The sequence below is a fragment of the Miniopterus schreibersii genome (assembly GCF_964146895.1).
Source record: "Miniopterus schreibersii genome assembly, chromosome: 1".
Lineage (NCBI taxonomy): Eukaryota > Metazoa > Chordata > Mammalia > Chiroptera > Miniopteridae > Miniopterus > Miniopterus schreibersii.
This window is the reverse complement of record NC_138101.1, coordinates 52,750,783-52,774,912: the sequence shown is the minus strand read 5'-3', so window position 1 is coordinate 52,774,912 and position 24,130 is coordinate 52,750,783. Positions and strand designations below refer to the sequence as shown.

Sequence of the window (24,130 nt, the reverse complement as noted above, 5' to 3'; positions counted from 1 at the left end):
GTTTTAACAAACATGGAAATATGAGGACTAGAATTAGTTACATCTACATATTATCTAAGTTTTCTGTTTTAAAGAATAGAGAGTATGCTGTTACATATTTCTTACCATTTCTACTGAGCAACCAATGATTTATTTGTTTTGTTACAGAATATGGAAAGTCTCAACACCACACCATCTCAAGAGAGGGCTAGACCTGTAGATGTCGAACTGATGTCGGATAACAGGTAATTTTATTTCTAAGAGTATGAATAGATTTTTTTTACTTAATGCAATGTGCATTATAAGAACTAAAAAGACTAGAATTAATGAACTATATGTTTACCAACAGTATTTTATAGCAAGGAAAATACTTAGAATTTAAAAATCTACTCTGGTGCTATTAAAAGCAAATACCATAGTCATGTTTGTGTTTCTACTTTTGTTTTTATTACCCTTTGTTTTGTTTTTGAATTTTATAAGAATTTTATATAGAGCTACTCAGCCAACTTTTAAAATAAATTAAATCATGATTTCAATGGGTGAAAAGCATTGTTATAAAACAGATTGACATTTTATGATACTTTGTTGTTTGTAGCAAAGAAAATGAAAAAGACAGTGGGCACACCCAGCGCTTTGAGGTGAGTAGCTAACAAATAAGACTGTGACTGTGACAGGACTGTTCTATATTCCTGAGAGTAACTGTGAAGCTTTGTTAGTCTGTCAATAAGGGATAACAAGGTTAAGTGACAGGACTGTGATTGGTTAGAAAGGTAAATACCAAGACATAAAGATTACTTGAGGAATCGTAAGAACTCCATTTCTTTACTTTTTCTATTTTTTTTACTTTCACAGGTAAACTTCAGTAGCATGGAGATTTCTCTTTAGGTGTTTCTTAAGATAAAACAAAGAATCAAAGCTACTAGTTGGATTTTCTATGATTTTAGGCATTTTTAAGTGATTAAAATATCCAGTGAGTTTTAATGGCTCTCTCACGTGGATTATCTCATTAACTTTCAAATTAACATAAAATCAGTTTGAGTTACTAAATCCAATTCATTTTCTGAGTTGTGTCTCATTTTCAGTAAACAAGATAGAAAAAATATCTAACTCCCTTATGTTGTCTGTATCTTAAAGTTTTGCTGACTTTCCTGACCCCCATTGTCCCCAAGGGCATCACCATGATGACCCAAGTATCTGGTTTCCTTGCTCCCCACTCTGGCTCCCATTCAGTGTGCTCACCTTCATTTTGCATTCGTGTGTGTGTGTGTGTGTGTGTGTGTGTGTGATCTACTACCACCACATGCTTCCAACTCCATCTTCATTCCTATTATGTTTTCTTTTCGGCAAGAGTTAAAGCTTTTCTCAACCTATTCCTGGATTCTGACCCTTGAGATATTAATTATGCATAGAACTCTCCCTCTAACCCAGTGATTCCTAATCTTTGTTGGGCACTGACCTAATTCACTGATGAATTCATTCAAGAACTTATATTGAGTCCTACTGTGTGTAGGCACTGTGCTAGGAGCCGGGATTTAACAACAGCTGCAGCCCCTGCCTCTGTAGAGTTTTATAATCTAGCAGATTACAGTCTGAAAGCTGTGGACCTCTTCTTAGAAAAATGCACATTCACGTAAAAGTTGGCATAAAATTGCTGGAAGTCGGTGGCCATCCCCTGCCCGATGCTGTGGGCTCCCCGTGTTCCCTCCGCTCAGTCCGCGTCGTGTTCGCTTCGCGACCCCAGCCAGGCAATGGGAGGGGACCGCTTCCTCCTCCCGACCTCCCCGCTGTGAGCCGTTTCCCTCACGTCTTATTTCCAGCTCCTTCAAGCTGCCTTCCTCGGGATCCAGGCAACAAGTCGGCATTCTTCTCTTGTCCCTTTTCAGAGCAGTTTCCCTGTGACAGTGTTGTCTTCTTTTTCCTCTGGTTTTCTCCGTTTCTCTGCTCTCTTCCTCCGCTGCAGCAAGCACCTACTTCTCATACCAGTGAACACTGGTTTAAAGAAAAGTGCTTTGCCAGCCTCCTGGAGAGGTCCTCGCAGCTCCTCCCTCTTGCGCCCCTTATGCCTCATGAGATCAGAGGGTAGAGATGCACTTCACAACGTTAACTCATAAATCCAACAGGCACCCAAACTTAATCCGCACCGCACTCAGCTGGCCTGGGGATTGTGCTGGCTCCTGCGGCCATGCCTGAGTCATGGGGAAAGAATCTCAAATCATTTTTTACGTGCCAGGACCTATTATTATTGCATGTGTCGCCCATGTGCAGTTTCCAGTCAGTACCTAGCCCCCTATTGGCACTCCTTGAGCATTCGCTATTAATAATCTTTGTCATCGTCATCATTTCAGCCAGGAGATAGTCAGGCAGTGAGTTAAAATCTAGATTAAGCTCCCTGCGCCTCCTCTCAGAGCTGCTCCAAAGGAGGAGACAAGACATCGCTCCACGGGATGCGGGGTCCTGTGTCCTGTGTCTACTCGCAGAGGCCTGAGCTGCTTGCGCTGAAGGGAAGACATCAGTATTGATGAAGGGCTGTGAAAGACCCAACTTCCATTTTGAAACCCCCTTCCCTTGTTTCTAGTATGTTGTGATTGTTTACTTTCTAATTTATGTAGCACTTTCTAGAACTGATTATACAACTGAAATAGTTCACTTGGTTTTCTGGTTATACCACAATAATTTCTTAATTTCAGAGATGAAAAATAAGTATAGACTTTTGGTTACTGTAGCTCCTCAAATTCTGTTTAGCCAATATTTTACTTCAAGTCTCCTATAGCATCATTTTCCATTAAGGCAGGTTTTGTCCTCAAATATTATTGTTTATTAAATTCTCCTTGTAAACTCTCATATTAGTGCAAGAGATAGCAAATGAGACCTATGGGGAAAGGTGATTTGTCTTTCTTGTTTTGACCAGTATTTCTTTCCATTAGAATGAGCAACACTAAACTTCAGCCTCAGAAATGCTCTGTAAAGAGAGGCTTGTCTTAAAGTTGGCTTCTCCAAGGCAAATGTTAACACAACTGCAACTATAGGTTTTAAATAATATTTTTGCAGCCTTAAATGTGTCTTTGTTTGAATGAATGCATTGAAAAGTGAAAATGGGCTTATCCCTGTGTTGCACATCTTTTTAATTCCTTATAATTCTGCTACTGATCTTAGGCAAAAAGAGAGTCTGCTGCCATCTCGGATGGTGAATGAGAGTTATCCATTTTCTATTTTTATCTGAGTTTCTTAAGTGGTTTGTATTAAAATCTGTTTAGTGACACAAAACTGAGTCATTTCAAAATGCCAAAACTGAAATTATGATTTCTTTGGATAGGTTTTGGAAAGGCAGAGCTTTCAATAGAATAATCTATTTGGACTATGCGAAATGACATAACACAAGGAAGAACCTAGCTCCTGCTGCCTGAGCATGTAGAGTCCAAAGTCCTAGTTCTTTTGCTTATTTTTAAAATATATATATTTTTTTGTTGACAGTATTACAGATGTCCCCCATTTTCTTCCCCTTTGCCCCCCCTCCACCAAGCTCCTGCCCCACTCCAGGCCTTCACCACACTATTGTCTTTTGTTTATTTTTAAACTAAGTTAACAACTGAAAGGATTCAGAAGAGAGGTAGTCCTTAAAACTAGGAATTTCTAGGTTCTAAAAATTATCCCTGAAAATACAGATTTCAGAGTTCTGTTTAAATGAAGTTTATACCTTCCTCTCAATTTGATTCCTTCTGATGTTATTTTTTATTGTAGAAATATATTATACTTCAGTATAAAATCCATAATATTAAAACTATAACTTTATACTTAATCTCTTTGTCAAAAAGCAAAACATGTAAGAATTATTAAGTACATGGAAGGGTATTACATTATCTGGGGGAGGTCATTTTATGTCAGTAGTATAAGGCTGATAAAGGTTAAATTCTTTCAAGATATTTTTACATTCTTTATGCTTTCTAAGCCTACTGCTTAGGAGAGCTTAGCAGCATACCTTTGAAAACAAACAAGACATTCATAATAAACAAAAGACTATTTCCCTTTTTCGTATCCTGCTTCAAAAAAAAAAAGGGCAGAGAGAAAGGAAGAGAGGAGAGAGAGAAAGGAGAGACGACAAGGCTGGGAATTAATATTGATCACAAGCTCTTAAGTGCAGACTTCAGTTTGCCCTGAGAAAGTCTGAGATAGGATCTGAAATAGACCCATTAACAAGTATTTATGAAATGGATGGACTCTGTTATTTCAGCCTCACTGTATTTCATGGAAGCTTTAGGGTTTTGTTATTGGTTATAACATTAGAACCAGAAAAACTAAAAAGTTTCATTTGTTTAGATTCACTTCCAATTCCATCCAGTCTTGAAAGGCAACTGAAGATTTGCAGTTCACATGGATTCTGGAAATTTATTATGTCCATTTTCCTCTTTTGTCAGGCCAAACAGTAAATATGGTTCCATGTGGTCCTTCTATTAACAGTGTACGGTTCCTTCCTGTGTGAGCTGCATTATTCAGGACACTCTATGCTCTTGCTATTCGTGGCTCTGGTAAGCTGTTAGTGAGGCTACTTACCCATGTCCTGTGCAGGGAGGAAGAAAGGATGGAAAAATATTCAACTATTTAAAGCCAGAGAAAGAGTAGGATCAATAAAGTCTGGAGATAGAAAAGGCCCAGCCCAGACAGATGGATAGATGTCGTTAATGGGTCCTTGACCTGAACAAGGAATGTTACCTGAGGCCCCAGGCAAGGTGAGCTCTCTCATTACTTGCTCAGTAGCATACTGGGTATTTCTTTTAGAACATGCATGACACCTGCATGTATATGCTCAGTGTCTCCCTTATATGCTAAGTTCTATTATCTTAGAGTTTTAAGTTGAGGTATAATTACATAACATTATATTAGTTTCAAGTGTACAACATAATGAATCAATCATTGTATGTATTGTGAAATGATCACCACAGTAAGTCTAGATAACATGCATCGCCACATAGTTACAATACTTTTCTTCTTGTGACCATTATCTTGTGAGTGCTTGTCATCCCAGTGCCTAGGACATAGTATGTGTTCAATAAACACGTGCCAAATGAATGACTGTAAAAGGAAGATAGTGTATAAATGCAAATAACATTTCCCTTGCAGTTATTCTGGGCTAGCTGTTTTTATACATGTTTTTTATTAATCCTCACACTGCTTTATAAAGTCTTATTCCTGTATTCGAGAAAAGAAGCTAAAGTACAAAGAGATTTACCCACTAAAGATCTTACAGCTAGTCAGCTGGTGTTTAAGCTCACGTCTCTGACTCAAGCCTGTCCCCTGTTTGCCATACTATATTGTCTCTCCTAAGAGCCAGTCAGTTTATTTCAGGCCATGCATATTTAGTGTGTTTTCATATGGCACAACATTTTGATAAGGGTTTCGTGTGACATCTCAGTTGAAAATTGTGGAATTAATTTTATGTACTCTCTGATTTAACTGAAGCTGTAAGACCTATAAAGAACACAAGTTGAAATCAAAAATATTTTGGTACTGGAGAATGCCCTTGACATTTTAACATTAATTATCTAGTAGGAGAAACAGACAAGCAAGTAGATAAGTGCAATACTGTATTGTAAACGCTAGTTGAGAGTGGGGAACAGTCTGGCAAGGTGCCTCACCCTAGTCTAAATGTATTAGACTAGGCTAATTAATATTTGAAGGAAGAGCAGGTTTTTGCTAGTTTATTGCTGCAGAGCCTGAACAGCTTCCCCGCGGGCAGCCCCTGAATAGCACTGCGGGGCCCCCTTGTGCACATCAGCCCTGGGCCCGCACCAGGAGTCCGCTCTGCAGCCACAGTCAGAGCAGCCGTGTCAGGCTCAGAGACCAGTGGAGCCAGAAATTGGGAATCAGGCCTCTGGGAACAGCAGGCAAGTGAAAGAGTGAACTCAAGGATTGGTGAGAGCACAGCAGGACAGGCTGGGCATGTGGGCGTGCTGGTGAGTGAGTGCCGTGCCAAGTGTGTCCACGGCTGTGAGCTGGTGCAGGTTTATGTAAGATTTCTCCACTGCTGCGCAGAAATCAGGCAGGAAGTCCAGAAGCTCCTGTAAGTTAACACAGGTCTCCAGTATACGTGATATACCATTATTCGTGGTATGGTGCACATAGTAAATGTGTGGCCCTGACTCCAGGTACAGTGACCTCTTTGCTAGTCCTCAGCATGTACAAAATAATCGTGCCTCAGGGCCTTGACACTTGCTTTCCTTCTTCCCTGAATGCTCTTTCCGTAGAAGGCTTTCTCGCTCGTTTCATTCACGGCTCTGCCCATGTGTCACCTGTTGGAAGGGACTTCCCTGAGCTCCCACTATAAAACAGCAGACCTTCGCTCCTACTCCCCTCCTCCTTACCCTGCTTTATTTTCTCCACAGTCCATATTGCTACCTGTCCTTTTCTTCTTCATTAACTGTCCCCTTCTGTATGATTTATTAGGACAGAGACCTTAATTTGTCCACTGAAGCTTTGTGCCTGTCTAGCACATAGTAGTTATTCAGAAATTATTTCTTGAATGAATAAGTAAATTTTACCTTTGTATCTCTAGTACCTGACATGTCATGGACAGCCCTATTATACGTATATAACTTGTGACCTACAGTGTTTTTGAATACAGTAGTAAAATTGACCTGATTCTCTTTGTTAGAATGGTAGAGTCTTCCAGAGGTTATCTATCATAGCATCCTACCCAGGGCGGTGCTCTCTCCCCCTCCCACGTGCCTGACTCCCAGGCTGTGTTTGAACACGGAAGGGCAGCTCACTAATTCACAAGGTGGTGCACTGTTGCATTACACCAACGTTCGCTGTCCTCAGAGCTTGATTGAACGTGCTCGAACTGTTCCGCTGAATGTCAGAGTCCAGCATAGAGTGGGTGCCCCAAACCATGTTGTTGAAGGAATATATAAAAATTCAAATGTTTTGGAGAAAGAAAAGAAAGAAAAAATTTTCTAATTTTAATTCTCTTACTTGTAATGGTGCAGATTCAGATGTAGCAATCATAAAATGTATGCATTTTTACATTAATTTGTATATGTGTGGAATCTCAGTATTTTACATGTGCGATGTCAAGCGCTACAGGACTCTTGGGTGCCCTGAGGTGACACAGGAGCTGCAGGAGGCAGAGCCAGTGACTGGTTTGGGGAGAGAACCCTGGCCGCCCGCACAACGCAGCTCATAGGCCTGGAGGTCTCCTTACCAGCCTCCGCTCCCATCGGCAGGGCTTCAGCCTGGAAACACACATGTTGCCGTTATTACTCTGTGTTTAAAATCCTTCAGTGGCTTTCCGTTATCTCCTACAGGCTAAAATCCAGACTTAGCCCAGCCTACAAGCCTTTCTCACCCCATCCTCTGCTTACCCGGCACCCTCATCTGCCATCCCCCTTCCCGTCCCAAGGGCTGGCCACCAGGACCCTCTGACCTGGCCGTGACCAAGGGCTCCCGGCCACTGCCATGCCCGCCTTTGCACTTGCCGTTTCTCCCCAACCCCTCTGACCCTCATTGTCTGTGCCCAGATCAGAACTGCTGTAGCGACACCCGACGGGAACACGAATGGTTCTTTTCTCTGTTTTTTCGTAATGCACCTAAAATTCTGCCCCACCCTTCCTGTAGCATGTTTGATCTCAAATTGCAGTTGTGCCCGCCTCTTGTCCAGCTCCTCTGTCTGGCACTGGGAGCGGTGGCGCTGTGGCACTCATCTGCATCGGCTGCCTAACAGTAATAAAGCGCGATCGCTCCCATCCGTGTGTCTCTTGCGCTCCAGGCACCCTGCTAGAGGCCTGTCGTACCTTCTCTCAGACCTTCGAAGGCTTGTATAATTGCCGTGAAGTCAGAGATCAGGAAGCAGAGGCTCAGAGAAGCGAAGCGGCCCTGTCAGAGCACCAAGCTAGTGAAAGTCACCCCACAAACCCAGGTCTGCCTGTGAGCAAAACCCACGGCGGTTCCACTGCTGTACAACACCGATGGCTTGATCTGCGTTCCTCATGAAGAAAGTGCCCAACTTAGAACACGAAATCATATGTCCTGTATTCCTACCTTTTTATGACCCCTAAGTGTAACAAGTGTTATAAAGCTTAATTAAGAAATGTTTATTGCTGTAAGCAGATTCTAGCGCACGTGTGCGCACGCACACACGATTGGTGACCGGCTGACCCTGTAACTTAAAAAGCTGAGCACCAGATTTGGTCACTCAGCCCTGGTTCACTTAGGATTCAGCTCAAAGAGCAAATAATTCTTGTAGCATAAATGCTTAATCTGGGTCCCCCCCCCCCCCCCACACACACACACACTAGACAAACAGCATTTTTAAGGTGTTTGACAGGTTTACTTGGCATTTCTCTTTTTTTTCTTTTTTTCTTTTTAATTCTCACCCAAGGATATTTTTTCTATTGCTTTTCAGAGAAAGCGGGAGCGGGGGAGAGAGAGAAATAGAAACATCCATATGAGAGAAACACATTGATTGGTTGCCTCCTGCTCCCACGCCAACCGGGGTCAGGGACTGAGCCAGCACCCGAGCTACTGGGACCCTTCGGTCCGCAGGCTGATGTTCTCACCCCTGAGCCAAACCAGCTAGGGCTACTTGGTGTTTCTACCTGACTTGGGTAGCTCATCATAAACCAGTTGGTGAGATTTCATTTTATCCCAAATGTGAAGAGAATGCCAGTCCTTGTGCACCGTTTAATGGAACTATAGTAGTAAAAGCCCCGTCTATTCCCCTGGTGATATTAAAGTGGGTTGAAGAGCTATTAAAAGTAGCTGGAAATCTTAGTAGTGCTTTATTTTAAGCATAAGAACATTTCTCGTTATGGAATCATTTATGACTTCCAGATGTTTTTGTCATTTTCATTTAATGATGGCATAGTTGCTAAAATAAATTTCCAGTTATTCTCAAAGAAAATCTTTGGTACAGGTAAGTGCTACTTGAGAAATATATTTGTGAGTGAACACTTTGGTTTATAATTTTATGAAAGAGGGGAGAATGACAGTGTTTGGCTATTCAAGATATCAAAAGGTCATTTTTTTAAATTAATTTCAATGCAATTTTTAGAACATAGAATCACCTAGCTAAAATAGCAGCCTTTGGGGGAGGTCTTTCCCATCCCCCAGATAGCCTAGCCTGGTGTAGTTGCCACAGTAAGCAAAGCGAAGTGTTGCCGCGTATTTAATACTCAGAGTCAATGAATAGTAGGAAGACAAGTGACAGTTGCATAGTTGTTAGATATAAATTATGCATTGCTGACTTGGCAGCTCTTGGCTTTTTACTTAAAAAAAAAAAAAAAAAAGTTGTGCTCCCTGTGTAATTCTGGCTCATTTCCAGAGTCCGTATTCCTTACTGCCAGCTGAGATAAGATGCCAAACCTCTGTGCTGTTTGAATTTGCGCAACAATTCTTTAATACCCAGAGCTCCTCCATAAATAGTCTGTTCTCCCCACACTAGGAGAAAACAACCGCAGGAAATCTGGGACTGTGCAGCTCGCTCCGCTTAATTGATCTAAGCCTGCAGGGCCAGCGGGAGAGCACGCGTGAGCACAGCCCCCCTGCCCCTGGCCCTTCAGGACTGTTTCCCCAAGAGGCAAAGAAGTCTGCGTGCGGAAGACACCATGTTGCTCCCACAGCCCTCGCAGCCTCAGTAGCGGGGTGGTTGTTTACAGTCCCCAGAGCTGTGCTCCTTTAAGGAAACACAAACTCCTTTCCCTCGTTTCTGGCCCCAATCCGTGGTCATCAAGACTGTCAGCTGCCTGCAGTTGTCAGGAGCAGCAGCCCTGGGGAATGATCTTGCCTTTCTCGCAGAAGAAAAGTTAAAGGAGCGCAGATGGACGGTCGCTTTGTGCACGCGAGTGGCCAGCTAGTAGCCAGGGGCCATCGGGCTGTGATTTTGATTTCTGTGCCGGGTGCGTCGGCAGCTGTGGCTTGGGAGGTTTCACCCAGACGGAGTGGAATTGCTGCAGACATCTGTGGGTTCCGGTGAGCATTAAGGATTTGGGGACATTGTGCTATTCTTGCAGAGCCCCACGATGAAGATCCAGGAGCACCCCAGCATCCCTGACACCAAACTGCAGAGGACCCCCGACGCCGACCCCCAGCAGGAGAGCTTCGCCTCGGAAGCGCCCCAGCTGGACCTGACCGCACTGTGCGATGAGCAGTGCTGGGCAGGTAGGGCCGTGTGACGCTTGGATGATTTAATAAAGAAGCGTGTGTGTGCGCGTAGATGAGAGGCACGTGTGGGCGAGAGCGGCCGCTGTGCGTGTGGAAGCCACTGCGTTTCTAAACGCCTGAAAATCCTTCCCCTGGCATGGAAATGTGTCATGCCAAGTGCTGCCAAGAGTAATTGCAGCCTAAGGAAGAAAATGCGCTTGCCCTTTATCATAGTGTCACCTTGCAGTCCTTTTTTTTTTATTTTTCACTCACCAGGAGTGCCACTGTATGGGAGCGTTTTCCCTCTAGTGGTGCCAAGCAGAGTCATGAGGAGCCCGTATGCACTTAGGATTTCCTCTCGGTGTAACCCCTTGTCCCCCCCCTACATACCGGCCAAATACCTCCTTCATTAAATCTCTTCCCATTTTTCAGGGATATTTTGGCTGGCTTTGTGTCTATGTCTGTTATCATGGATAGACTTTTTAAAACCCAGGTTAACAAACATGCAGGATTTGCTTATTAAAGACAACACTGAATAAAAGTGCTTCTTTTTTTTTTTTTCTTTTTTTAAGTAAAAGTGGTTCTTATTGAATGCCTGTGTTTTAGATCGGTTTTAGATCGGTTTTTCTAGAGATTTTTGGTGAAAACATCAGAAATGGAGCAGTAAGGAAGAAGAGGGTATCCAAAGCCTGGTTTCAGGAAAGATGCTGGAACAGTTTCATCAAGCTGCTGTTCTCTCACGATCCATGTGTTCGCACCCAAACACAGATCAGCGTGTATGCAGAATAAATGCCCATCTGCCTCCACAGCGTGTGTCGGAGGCGGCAGAGGGAGAGCTGGGGCTCCTGAGCTCAGCAGCACATGCCCTCACACGGCAGCTGAGCCAGTCTCTTTCAAGGGTGCCTGCGTTTCCTTGTTTTCTTTCCACCTCCCCTCCTTTATTTTTTTTTTTTAACCAAAAAGTACTCATTATGGTAATGATCTTAGATGAGTGGCCAAAAAAAATGATCTAAAAAGACCACAAGGTGAAAAATAGCAACCCCATTATGCTCCTGGCACCCAGGGCTTAGTGAAGCGAAAACTGTTTTTTCTTCTAGCCCTCCCTCTTTTCATTGTAAGAAACACATTCTAGTTCTTTTCAGATATTTGGGCAGCGGGGCTGAGATTTTGTCAGATCTTCCCAGCTCATGATACATTCATGGGGCGGGGGGGGCATGCAGGATTTTTGTTTTGTTTTTAATTTAAGAGATACATTCCTAGTGGTGTTTGTTATTTTGATTTGTGTAGTTTGAAATAATGTGGTATGTTTTTAGTTCATGCATTATAGACAACACTACCCCCTACCAAAAAATAGGACCATAATAACCATTGTTGCCCAAATAAAAGATAAAAGCACTAGTCAAAACAAATGCTGTACTGGGCTTTCAATAATATGTTCTCCCTGTAACATTAACATCAAGCTCTAGATAAAACCTTGGATTTGGGGTCAGAATTCAAGTTTGCCACATTTTCTTGAAGATTTATTCAGCCAAGAGGCAGGTAGATTCTCCCTCTTCCCCCTAAAATGGACTATTTGATTTTTATCTTGGTTAATCATAAATTTATATCCCTTCCAACACAGTTTAAAAGGCAAATAAAAAGCTGAAGATGTTCTCCAGAGTGGTTGAAAGTTAACATAGTTTCCTTAAAACTGTTTCATTGCTTAATACAAAGAACTTTCTGCCAGATAAATAATAATGATATGAAGGCACCAACATTTTATTTTGTATTGGGAAACTAGATAAAGAAAAATCTTATTGGGGAAAAATATATTTTTTTTATTAGGTTTGGGGACATAAATTGTGTTGCCCATGTACTTTATGAAATTACATGCTTTAACTTTTTTTTTTTTTTTTTTTACCAATTACTGCATTTGTCATTGAACTTGCCTGTCTTAAAAATCTGCATAGATTCATTTCAAGGCTGTTCTGATCATTTGGTTACTGCTTTCAGTGGCCATTTTTTATCATATATTTATTTTAAATTCCAAGTTATAGCAGTAGCATAGCTATAAGTATAGTCAAAATAAAGGAATTTTTGCATAAGTCCAATCACTAAAATATCATATTTCTTATAGCTTCAGTAAATAACAGACAAAACGGTGACTTTCCAGTGAGGAATAAATTTTGCACTAATTTAAACCTTGAATGTGAAATCAATGCAACAAGATATGTAAGTGGAAGTAATAGCTACCGAAACCATATGACCAATATCCATCTGTACGTCTCCACCACCAGTCTCCAAGCCACCCTTGGAGTAACCCCCTCTTTTCGGTTTGCTTGTTTCCTGTCCCCTCACCGTAACTCATACGCTCTCATTTGTAGAATATCAGGGGAGACAGTACTTAATGGGCAGCCCAATGGCACTAGCTCCTGCAGTGCATGCTCCCAAGTAGAAATTATGTCCTCTGGTTTCTGGGGCATATTGCACCAGGAAAACAAAAAGCAAAAGGAAACTAATAAATATATTCCATAGGCTACGTAGAGTGGAACCCTCTCAAAGTGAATGTAGGATTCGAGTCTAATCATGCTTGTTGGCAGATAAATAATACTTGCCTTACCCACCACCCCCAAATGTAGCTGTGTGTAGGGCACATTATTGGATCTATCCACATATCATCATTATTATTACTATTATTATTACTTCCACTCTCTAAAAGTAAATAAATATACAAATCATATGTACTATTCTTTGTTACTTAAATTAAGCCCATCAAATTTGCATAATTAGAATGTTCCTGATCAGCCAGTTCATGTGGATTTGGGAGAATCCATTTGTGGAAGCACTGAGATTTAAACACTCAGCTACTCTGTTAGATTTGTCCTGGTGAAATTAATTTTACAAGAACATTTTTAAAGGGCAAAAAATATTCCATATGTCATATTCACCGCTACTGCTTATTGAAAATAACTTTGGGGGGGGGAATCTATAAAAGAATGATAGAAAACAAGCGAGGGATCTTAGAGATCTTCCAATTGAACCTTCCTGTTATACAGATAAAAAAGCTGAGACCAAAAGAGGCAAAAGGATGATTCAAGATAACAAAGGATGCCTCTTTCTAAGCAATATATCCTGGCAGGCAGTGGACCAAAAAGGTTAAGAGCCTGGCACAGCCTGGGTTCAAATCCTGGCTCCACCACTTAACCAGCGTGGTTAGTAAACATGTCAGTTTTAGCCTCAACTTCCCCTTTAAATCATTATAACAGTCAATAATAATAAACAGTAGATGTAGTGGTGTCTACTAAGTAAGTTTGTTGTAAGAGTTAAATGAGCAAATATATGCAAAGTGCTCAGCACAGTGCGGCACGTAGAAAGCACTATGTGAACATTAGTTGATGTTATTACTATCTTTCATAAACTTTTCCAAGTACGGTTTCAGGGAAAAACAGCTCAAGTTTCCCTTTTTTGAAACCAGAGCCCATTTCTGCATAATGCCCATGGATGGCTCTGAACACAGAAGAGGAGTCAGTAATTATTAGGTCCCCCACAGATTTACCAAGGACTGATCACGTCACACCAACTTCTTTTCCTCCCTCCCTCCCTCCCTCCCTCCCTCCCTCCCTCCCTCCCTCCCTTCCTTCCTTCCTTCCTTCCTTCCTTCCTTCCTCCCTTCCGATTAGGGAAATGGTGCATTTGAAGAGGCCTCCGCTGGGCCTTTGACCGGGACTTGTGACAGCCTTGTCAGAGATGTGGAAGGGTTAAAAGACAGTCAGGTGTAGTAGAGAATTAGTAACTGGTGAAGCAACTCTGCTTAAACGTGCAGCTGGATGGACCAAAGTCAGTAAGTCCTCAACCCCTATCTGGTTCACACATTTATTAATGACAAATGAAGCTGTTGCTGCCCTGCTTATTAAATTGATAATTAGGGGCAATGACGAAATATGAAATTGAAGGACTACATTCGGATTGATAAAGTTGATGACTACAGTCCCTTCTAACTATGATAGTTAGCAAGACTATTTGAACAATTTAATAGGACTACCATTGTTCTACATTAAATTTCGAAACACCAAGGAAAATTTTATAAAAGAATTCCCCCAGTAAAGATCCTCCCCGCTGGGGCTGACATCTCTCTGGGTCTGGGATGTGCGTTACCTTCTAGCTCTTAAAAGCCAGTATGATGACACTATGCCAAGTAGCAATGACTCTAAATAACAGAGTTGAATATTAGATGTGGAAAACTTCAGCTCCCTTAATTCTGTGCAGATTTCTTAGAAATAAATCATCTCAGTAGCCAGCTTTCTTTAGTATCGTAAATGGATCCAGCCAGCTACGCAGAGAGCAGCTATGTCCCAATGACCACATTAGCATTAGCCAGAGCTCTGTTCCCTCTTTCTGCAGTGAATTTCCTTTATTCCATGTGTGTTGTCGTGCCTGAATGGGAATTCCCCCAGGAGCTGCTCTTTTTTATTACTTAGGTAGCAAGCACACAGCTTTTACCTCTGTTATCTCTGACCTGCTGTGATATCAGCTGACCTGGGTGGATTAATTTTTAATAGAGAGACATGCCATACTTATGTCCAGAGTTCTTTGTGACAAGACACATGACTAAAATCAAAATCACTGCACCCAGGGAATTCTGGTCCAGCTATGAAAACACATTTATTTTATGTGGTCCTTTAAGATGAAAATCCAATTTGAAACCTCAAATCTTTTCTGTTTTCTCTTTGAACAGTTTTCTTACAATATCTTCGTGTTTTATTGCTCTAGCATTACTGGTTAAATATAAAATATTTCCCAAACCAGCAACTGGGAATTGTCAGTGAATGCATCCTCGAAACTGGCTCTCTCTGCAGGTGATGCCGTTGGACATAGCGGCGTGGACCACACTGTTCCTTTTGCTTCTTTCTCATTTTCATATTTGAGTGCCAACTATCAAAGCATGAGATAGCCTTGTATTTTTAGATCATTTCCAAATAAAACAGGGCCAGTTGGTTTTATTGATTGTTCAGTTATATTGAACTGTGTATTACATGTAATTTTATAACTCTTTGGAATGGGAGCCCTAAACCATAAGACTGTATAGAATAAAAGTAAAGATAGCAAAAGGAGAAATCATGCCTGCATTTCATGTCGCATAGGTGAGAAACGCCACCTCTGTTGTACATGTGGACGAATGATAAAACGTTACCTTTTTATTTTGTCAAAGATGAAATTCATAATGGTTTTCCATTTCTCATTTTTAAATAAGTGAGTTCATCCACCCTAACTATATGCTTTCAGAGAAAATGTCACCCGTAAGCTAGAACTTCTTCGGCTGTACATTTCACTGATACCACCGGTGATTCTAGGAAAACCGCACCTCTGGTGGTCTTGTCGATGAAGTGGTTGGCCAAGAACGGAGCCACAGAACACAGCCGTGCTCCCCAAAGGGAAATAAGATATGTGGCCCCATGTGAGCTACAGAGCATCGAACAATCATAATTATGTTCCATGATTACTATTTTATAGTTAATTCAGGATCACAGTACAGTGTATCTCTTACTGGAGACATGCTTGGTTAATGGGCATGCACTCATTTTGCAGAGACCACATAGTTAAAAACTTAAAGATTGATTGTAACATTTTTCAAGAGATGCTCTCCTAGATTCCAACAATTGAAAGGGCTTTGGGATCAGCCTTTTCAAACTAAAGTTTTGCTGAGTAGAAATGTCAAACTAGCCAGCACAGCCTTACGCCAATATCAACATCAGACTTTGTCACCACCCTCTGTCCCGATAAACCACCCTGCCCTTCCCCCTGGTTGATTCGCTCCTTGGCCTCTCTGAAGTGAGGTCATTGCCCGCCACGTTACTGTTCAAACCATCTTAACCCTTTCCCTGTCCCGGCTCCAGTGATTTTAGTCCTTGCAGAAAATGACTGCTGTTTTATGAAGTATCATGAAATGAAAGATGCATCTGGTCAGCTTAATCGTTCCATTTTCCGCAACACTACATTTTTATTATTTTTTAGGGATTACTTTCCACTCTCCCTCTCCTCCCCTCACCCCTCAGTCCATTTTTTCCTTTGATGCTGGCAGTTCTGAGCTGCTCATAACTGAGCCCTGCCTCTGAGCAGGAGCCAGCTGATAGCTTTAGTACAAATGATGAAACAACTCCTGTGTGTCTCCAGCTTTGGCCAAGTAAATGTACCAACATATTCTCTGCCACTTTCTGAGACTCAGTAGGCAAGAGCCTGTCTCCAACACTGCTTCCATTTTTTTCAAAATATTTATATTATCGTCTGTGTTCCCGGATCAGTTGGGTCTCTTTAAATCTTGAGAGCCTGTAGACCTCATTCCCCATGAGGTTAACTTTTTAAAATTAATGTGCTTATCTCTCCTACGATACAGTGGGGTCTTCAACAATTTCAGACAGTCGTCCTTGTTATTGAAGCACCTGGCACGCTCTAAATTAAAGCACTGTCCTAGAGTCAGGAGGTTTAGTTTCTAACCCAGCTGTTGTCATTGATTAGGTATTTGCTCTTAACTTCTTTGGGTTTCAGTTTCCTTATCTATAATCTGTTGGGTTGAATCAGTGGTTCTCAAAACTGACTGCATTTGGTATCACTTGTGCAACTTTTGTGTGTGTGTGTGTGTGTGTGTGTGTGTGTGTGTGTGTGTGTGTGTGACATATCTGGGCCCTCATCTGAAAATTCTGTTTAGTCGGGTGGTGTGAGCACCTGTACATTAGGAGTTATTTCTATCTCCCTGTGTGACCCTAATGTGCAGCCAGGTTGAACAATTACTAGATTAGATATGTATGAAATTTCAAGTTTCAACCAGCCCTAATGTTCTATGATTATATGATCTTTTTAAATAAAATACTGAGCAAGTACTTGTTTAAGATAATTTTGTAGATTTTATAAATACTTTGATAGCTGAATGAGCAATTGTTCCATGATTCAAACTGTGAGAATCACAGAGTTTAAAATCATGGCCAAATCCTAGCCTTGTGTAAAACACAGTGATCCACGAATGTCTTTAAAGCATAACTTTTTAAAATGTGTAACGTATGACAAATAAAATACCCTCCATCATCTGAGATCTATCTTTAAAATATCTTAGATAGGATTTTATTTTAATAAGGAAAGGACTATCTTGAGATGGTCTTGCAGTAAATAGAAATAAATATCACCCTATTCCCTCCCAAAATCACAAATCAGGATTTTGGTGCTGAGTATGTTTTTTTCTTAAAGATTATCTAAGATAATTTGTACAGATCTGTCCTTTGTAAGATGTTCTTCTTGTCTCTCTCTTCTTTTTTTTTTTCTTTTTCTAATTATATATGCATCTTACTTGAACTGTGCCCTTGAGCAGCTTCTGAAGTTTCGACTGCAAAGCATGTGTCTTTTTTATTTATTTATTTATTTTTAATCCTTACCTGAGGATATTTTTTCAATTGATTTTCAGAGAGAGTGGAAGGGAGAGAGAGAAACATCGATGTGAGAGAGAGACATCAATTAGTTGCCTCCTGCACAGGGCCCCGGTCGGGGCTGGAGATGGAGCCTGCAACCGAGGTGCGTGCCCTTGGTCAGAATCGAACCTGGGACCCTTCAGTCGGCAGGCTGATGCTCTAACCACTGAGCCAAACCTGCCAGGGCAAAGCCTGCATCTTAAATGTGCTAGCCCCAGCCACCAAGCAGAAGCACCTAAAACAGCTTACTGAGCCTCAGCAGAAGGCGCAGACTCCTAACCACACGGGCCACACACGACTAACGCAGCGCTCCGCTGGAGCTCTGCCCACTTGTGGAAGATGGGTAGCCACGATGCCAAGCCTCGCCCTCCCTGGCTCCGGCTCCCTTTCCATAATGCCCTCGGTGGGAAGTCCTGCCGGTGATGTGCAGGGCAGTGGGAAGCAGGCGCCTCCCTCAAGGCTGTTCCTTAGGGCAGCCCGAGCAGACTCCCGAAAGCCGTCGAGGATGGAGCTAGCGGGGGGATGGTGGCTGTCGGCTAACTTGGTGATTCCGGCCAGGGCACAGTGTCCCTGCTCAGAACCTTAAATCCAAAATGAGAAGCACCCCGCCGGGCATGGCTCAGTGGTTGAGCATCGACCTAGGATCCAGGCGATTGGGGTTCGATTCCCGGTCAGGGCACATGCCCCGGTTGTGGGCTTGATCAGTGACTCTCTCATCATTGATGTTTCTGTCTCTCTCTCTCCCTCTCCTTCCCTCTCTCTGAAATCAATAAAGATATATTAAAAAAATAATAATAATAAAATAAAATAAAATGAGAAGCCATTCTGCACCTCCTAAATTCAGTGCCTCCTAAATTCAGTGCCCCCTAATGCTTCCAGAAACCTTGGCAAACACCTGCGCTTTAAAGAACAGCTTTGACCTCCTACCCCCGTTATCTTCCAGAGCCCACGCCTGCCTTGTCCTCGCACCAGCAGGACAGCGTGGACGAGGACGACGCGGGCCTCTCCCCGCCGGCCGGGCGCCTCATTCGCCAGCTTCTGGATGAAGACAGCGACCCCATGATCTCTCCTCGGTTCTACGCTTACGGGCAGAGTAGTCAGTACCTGGACGACACAGAAGTGCCTCCTTCTCCCCCAAATTCCCACTCTTTCATGAGGTTTGTTTCTTTTTGTTGATCGGCAAATGCATCGTCATCAGGATAGTCATGGCTGATGGCCAGTAATTTTTCTTAATTCAGTTATAAGTCTGTGAAGGAACATATTTAAAATTCTCCCTCCTGGGACACAGGCTGCATTGTAGTTTTTCAGTTGAACGTTGGCCCAACTGCAGCGTCGCCTACTGAATTTCCATTAGCGCCTCCTTTAAGCTCTGTCTCAAATGTAACGTCAAGGTCCAGAGCAGACATTTCAGTCCTAACTTTGCTGATTATAAATGTGAGCTGGAGGAGATTAGACCCACTTAATAGGTGGGACATATAGAGCTCAAAGTCACAAAACAAACTAGTAGTCACATTTCTTCTATTCGCGAGCACGGAGACCTTGGCACCCTGCTCCTCCGGGCCTCCCCCCATCCAGCCCTTCCCAGCAGGCAGTGACTCCCTGCTGGGGAAGCTGACCCAAGGGTCCCCTCACAGGCAACGGAGCTGCTCGCTGGGGTCCTACGATGACGAACACGAGGACCTGACACCTGCCCAGCTCACACGCAGGATCCAGAGCCTGAAGAAGAAGATCCGGAAGTTTGAGGACAGATTTGAAGAAGAGAGGAAGTACAGAGTGAGTGCCTCCTCCCAGGTTCTTTCCGCCCCCGCCTCTCCCCGACATGCCATGCCAACTGTCAGCAGCTCAGAAGTGATCAGGGTTAAGGGAGATTTCTAGGGCGTCTCAAAGCAAAAAGGCAGTGAAAACTGGGTCGTAAACGCTAATAAACCTCGAATTTCATGTATCAGCATTTTCCTTGCACAAATGTATTCTTACAAATAAACTGAACACTTAAGTCTATGTTTTGTAAACTTACCAGTGAGCCAGAATGGGAAAAATCATTAAATGAAGTCTTTTGTTTGGCTACAACTTGATTCAAGATTACCTTCTAAAATTTCATTAGTACTGACCTCATTCTATTCTTAGCTCTATTCTTGGTATTTCCCACAAGAATGGCAGAAAGACATTTTTCAAGGTGGTTGCAGTGTAAAATATCACATACCCCTCTGCTTTCTATTCTGTTAGCCTGACAGGGTGAACCCTACAAATAATGGAAACAGGACCACCCATGGGCCTCATACAAGTCCGTGACTCTAAAAATTTGGCCTTTTTGCCTCTGAGGAATTCTTTAAAAGCATCAAAACCAACCAGATGTAAAGAATGATGATGGAATTAAACTTGTGAAGTTTGCCCTGATCGGTCATGGTTAATTTCCTATTCCAGTGGGACTCAGTGTTTGCTTCCTGCTTAAAACAAACTGATCATCAAACGCTTCTTTTTCTTGCCCCAATTCCAAGACATTCACCTAAGTCTTCTTTTTCTCAGCCCTCCCACAGCGACAAAGCAGCCAATCCAGAGGTTCTAAAGTGGACAAATGACCTTGCCAAATTCCGGAAACAACTCAAAGGTAGGTAAAGCTCTAGCCCTGTGGCGTGGTTTCTATAGAACAAGCCGGTGCAGAATCCATGTCTCACCTCATGCCAAGTGCCACTGCTAAAATCTTCCAGAAAAGACAAGTTCCTTAAAGCTGTTTCCCAGTGCTCGGAATTCAGGGGGCACCCTCTCCATGTCTCCCATGGTCTCGATCACAGGGTAACCCAGATGAGCTACGATGCAAATTCAGTAGCATTTCTTCAATTCCCTAAATGGCTAATACAAGGATGATGGTTTCAATTCAGTACTCATTCCGTACCTGTTTAATCCAGGGCTTTACTTGCTGTGGTATTAGAAGACACGTAGACACAGAAATGAGTATGAAAAGGATTTGGTCCCCGCCCCTCAAAGAGCTTGCTATCTTTTTGGAGATAGATATATAAATAAGTAAACAGAATAAAAGTAAAAATAACTCCAAAACGAGGTACGTAAGTCACACAGAAAGAGTTGGCCAGCAGCTGGGCACTAGGTGGGTAAATACCTTTAAACACTAAGGGAGGGAGTGCAGGAAGACACCTGCCACACCCTGAGAGCAGCCGACAGGTTGGTAAGGCTGAAGCACAGGTGTCAGCCAAAACAGCTCCTGCTTTCTCAGGACTGAGGGTTAGGGACACTGTCCAGATAATCCAGGAAGACGTTATCATTCTTGGGTTTTATATAATAACCCAGGGATTTCAATTTCAACTAATGTTCTAATTAGGTACTTTCCCGGGGAGGGCGGGGGGACAGGGCTAAGTAGTTATTAACATCGCAGAAAAACAATTTGGGTTCTGCAGACATCAATTCCCATCTCTCTCCGCCCCCAAATCTTTCCAACTAGAGTTCAAACTAAAGATATCTGAGGAGGACCTGACCCCCAGGCCGCGGCAGCGAAGCAACACACTCCCCAGGAGTTTCGGTTCCCAGCTTGAGAGAGACGATGAGAAGAGGCAGGAGGTGACAGACAAAGCCATGAAGCCCAGCGTCGAAGCGACGCTGGACTGCATCCAGCGGAAGCTGCAGGAGAAGCGGGCGGAGACCAGCCGGCCGGAGGACATCGAGGTGCGATGATTCTGGGAAGGCCCCGCGCCACCCGCTCACCCTACGCCGTGCCAGTCAGCGCTGTAGAAGCCTAGGCCGTGCCACACGGGTCCCGGTGGGGCCAGTGATGGAGCGACGCCTTTGGAAACCTCCCACACCCTCCTCTTCCACACTTTTAGGCGTCTAGAGAAGCCGATGAAACAGCTGCGGAGCGCTTTAACTGCAGCTCCTTGGGTTTTTTACTTCAAATTAAAAACAGAAAACTCTGTGGCACAGATTGCAGAATGAACTTGTTTAGGTTCATACAGTTTGGTGACTCTCGGAGGCAGAAGAATTCTTAGGAGCATGTGAGGCAACTTGTTATTCAACACACCTTTGGGACTGTGCGGCCCAGGACTAGTCATCGCTTGGGCCGCCGGGTTAAACCCCTGTGCCGTGCAGCCTTGCTTGCCTCAGTGTTCAGCTAATGTGTTGAACGGTGTTCAAACATGTTCTAATGCCGCCACAGGGAAGCTGATTCTGCGGCACGGCCCGTATTTCTAGCAAGAGGTCAGGAGCAGCTGATTTCTGGGAGCTTTGCATAGAGCTAGGAGGAGCATGAGGATTCTTTTTAATCCTACTTTTTTGTGTTGTTGAACTAAAAAAAAAACCAAGAAGTAGAAATGTTCACAAGTATTTACCCTTTTCACTTCTCTATCCCTGTGTTTATACAGGACATGACCAAAGACCAGATTGCTAACGAGAAAGTGGCTCTGCAGAAAGCTCTGCTATATTATGAAAGCATCCATGGACGGCCGGTAGGTGGACGTGCTGAATTTTCTTTCCGATTGGGGTAAATCCTCTGGCTTTCAACATGGATCTTCTGTGTTCAGTAGTTTGCAGATGAGGTTTCCTGATGTTTAGCATATGACTTGATGTTTTCACCAGAACTAAGCTTTCTGAAGGCTAAAACTGTGATAAGAGTTTCACTACCTAAGATGCTGAATTTAATTGAGCTTCAAAGAAAACTTAGTTTGCAACTAAAGTTTAGTCACTAGTGTCCTGCTTCACGGGGAGAATGGTGGAGGGGGCGGGGCGGGGTTGAATTGGTGCACAGGGCCCTGGAGTGAGGAGACTTCCCTTCCCAGCTTATGCCTCCATAAGCTGACACTGGCTCTAGGCATTCTTATCCATAAAATAAGTGTGCTAAACTGCCCTAAAATTCAGTCTCAGTGCAGTTGCAACCAGTTTGTCCTTAGAGAAGTTCCAGCTGCCATCCAGAACCAACAGTGGGAGGAATCCAAAATATGGCTTTGCCTTTTCATAACAAGGAGCATCTGAGGCAGTTTGTTACTCAGCAAGCGGTTATCGAAGGTTTGTCGTCAGTCCAGGGGAGGACTGTAGCATGATAGGCTTCTCTCTTCCTTAAGGAACCTATAATCAGGTATCCATGCCAGTTATTCTTAGTAACCTGTTCAGAAAGTTGTCAAGAACCCAAGAAAACAAACTCTTAAGAGCAGGTATAACAAAGCACGAAGTTTATGTTCACAGAAGGATTTTTATATCGCCAAAAAGCATGTATCTCTTTTCCAGTTTCAGCCTAGCTATATAACAGAGATAGTCTCTTCATCTGAAAATAGGCCCTCTTAAATAAAGAAGCTTCCAAAATAAAGTACTAGACTCTAAGGTCCGTGAGGGCAGGGGTTCTGGGTTTTGTGGACCTAATCCTTAGCAAGTAGAGCAAGACCTGCCACAGCATATGCCCAATAAACTATGTGTAGAATGCATCTCCCATGGTATTTTGGTTCTGAATTTATCAGGTTTAAGTTTAAAAAAGAAGAAACGGGGGCCAATGATGACCAATTTTGCTGGCCTGCCCCTGCAGTGGAAAAATACCGGCTCTCTGGATAATGGTCAGGTTTCAAGCCAAGTTGTGTTTTTTCCAAGCCAAGTTTTGTTTTGGATTTTTAAAGGCATTGGACCAAATAGTAAATGCACTGGAGCTCACATATATTGTGAAACTTTGTTCTCCACTGGTGTGTTCAGAACTTGTAGAGTGAACTGAACTTCTAACGGTAGGCTCGGGGCCTTTAAGCGTCTCCTCGTGGCCACCAGACAGTCCCTAGATGAAGGAGGTGGGACTTGTGTGTTTTCTGTCTTTCCATTGCATGGATTCATGTTATGGCATTGATAGATTCCCTTAAAGACTTCCTTGCCTGAGGCCCTGAGATCTCTCAGCTGCAGTCTAGACTTAACCTTAAGCCAGTTCAGGGAACTGGAGCGGGGGTGGGGATGAGGGTAGGGGGGGTCGTGGTATTTGTTGCTCTGAGTTGAGCACAGATTAGGCAGGAGGCTTGGCAGACCTAGATTCAGAACCCAGCCCTGCTGAGACCAGCTCTGTGACTTTGGGCTACTGCGGTAACTTCTCAGAGCCTCAGGGCATTGTCTGTATAATAGATGTCTGTTATAGGTTGTCTCGAGACTAGATGACATTACAGACACACACAGTTACCTGAGGGTGTCTGGCACTGAGGAAGTTGGGCAGAATGGCTTTGTAGGGAATTGCCAAGTAAATGATAGTTTTCACTTCTGTTACAATTACATGTTCTGCTCTCTGTGGCCTATGTCTTCAGTGATTGAATCAGGAGAAATTGCACATTTTTAGCACTCTTATCATTAGGAATATGAAATATTAGTTTCAGGCCCTGTCTTTCTGTTCCCCTTTCTTTCAACATTCTTTCCAATGAAGAAAGAATACCTTTTTGGGTCAGATTCTAGGATCTCATGGGGCAGGGAACAAATGCTCTGGAAGTTTGACTATCATTTACTCCTAGTCCTGGGTCAAGCTCTCTGCCTGTCTCTAGAACATTATGCTCCAACCTCAGGAAAAGCAGAGTCCGTTCGATATCTGGCCAGTCTGAAAATTAGAGTGAACTTTTCATTCTTGGATCCGTGGT

The 24,130-nt window shown here is 43.0% G+C and overlaps 1 protein-coding gene across 5 annotated transcripts in view; it reads left to right on the top strand.

The window, feature by feature from the left end:
- Positions 1-24,130, top strand: part of FAM13A (family with sequence similarity 13 member A) — a 264,235-nt gene that overhangs the window by 222,237 nt on the left and 17,868 nt on the right. For all 5 annotated transcript variants that reach the window (XM_081157518.1, XM_081157517.1, XM_081157516.1 and 2 more), the window contains 8 exons: positions 148-224; positions 575-617; positions 9,981-10,128; positions 18,487-18,700; positions 19,178-19,316; positions 20,067-20,148; positions 20,995-21,215; positions 21,908-21,991. In XM_081157518.1, the coding sequence (XP_081013644.1) occupies positions 148-224; positions 575-617; positions 9,981-10,128; positions 18,487-18,700; positions 19,178-19,316; positions 20,067-20,148; positions 20,995-21,215; positions 21,908-21,991 (1,008 nt within the window). The remainder of the gene's footprint in view (positions 1-147; positions 225-574; positions 618-9,980; positions 10,129-18,486; positions 18,701-19,177; positions 19,317-20,066; positions 20,149-20,994; positions 21,216-21,907; positions 21,992-24,130) is intronic.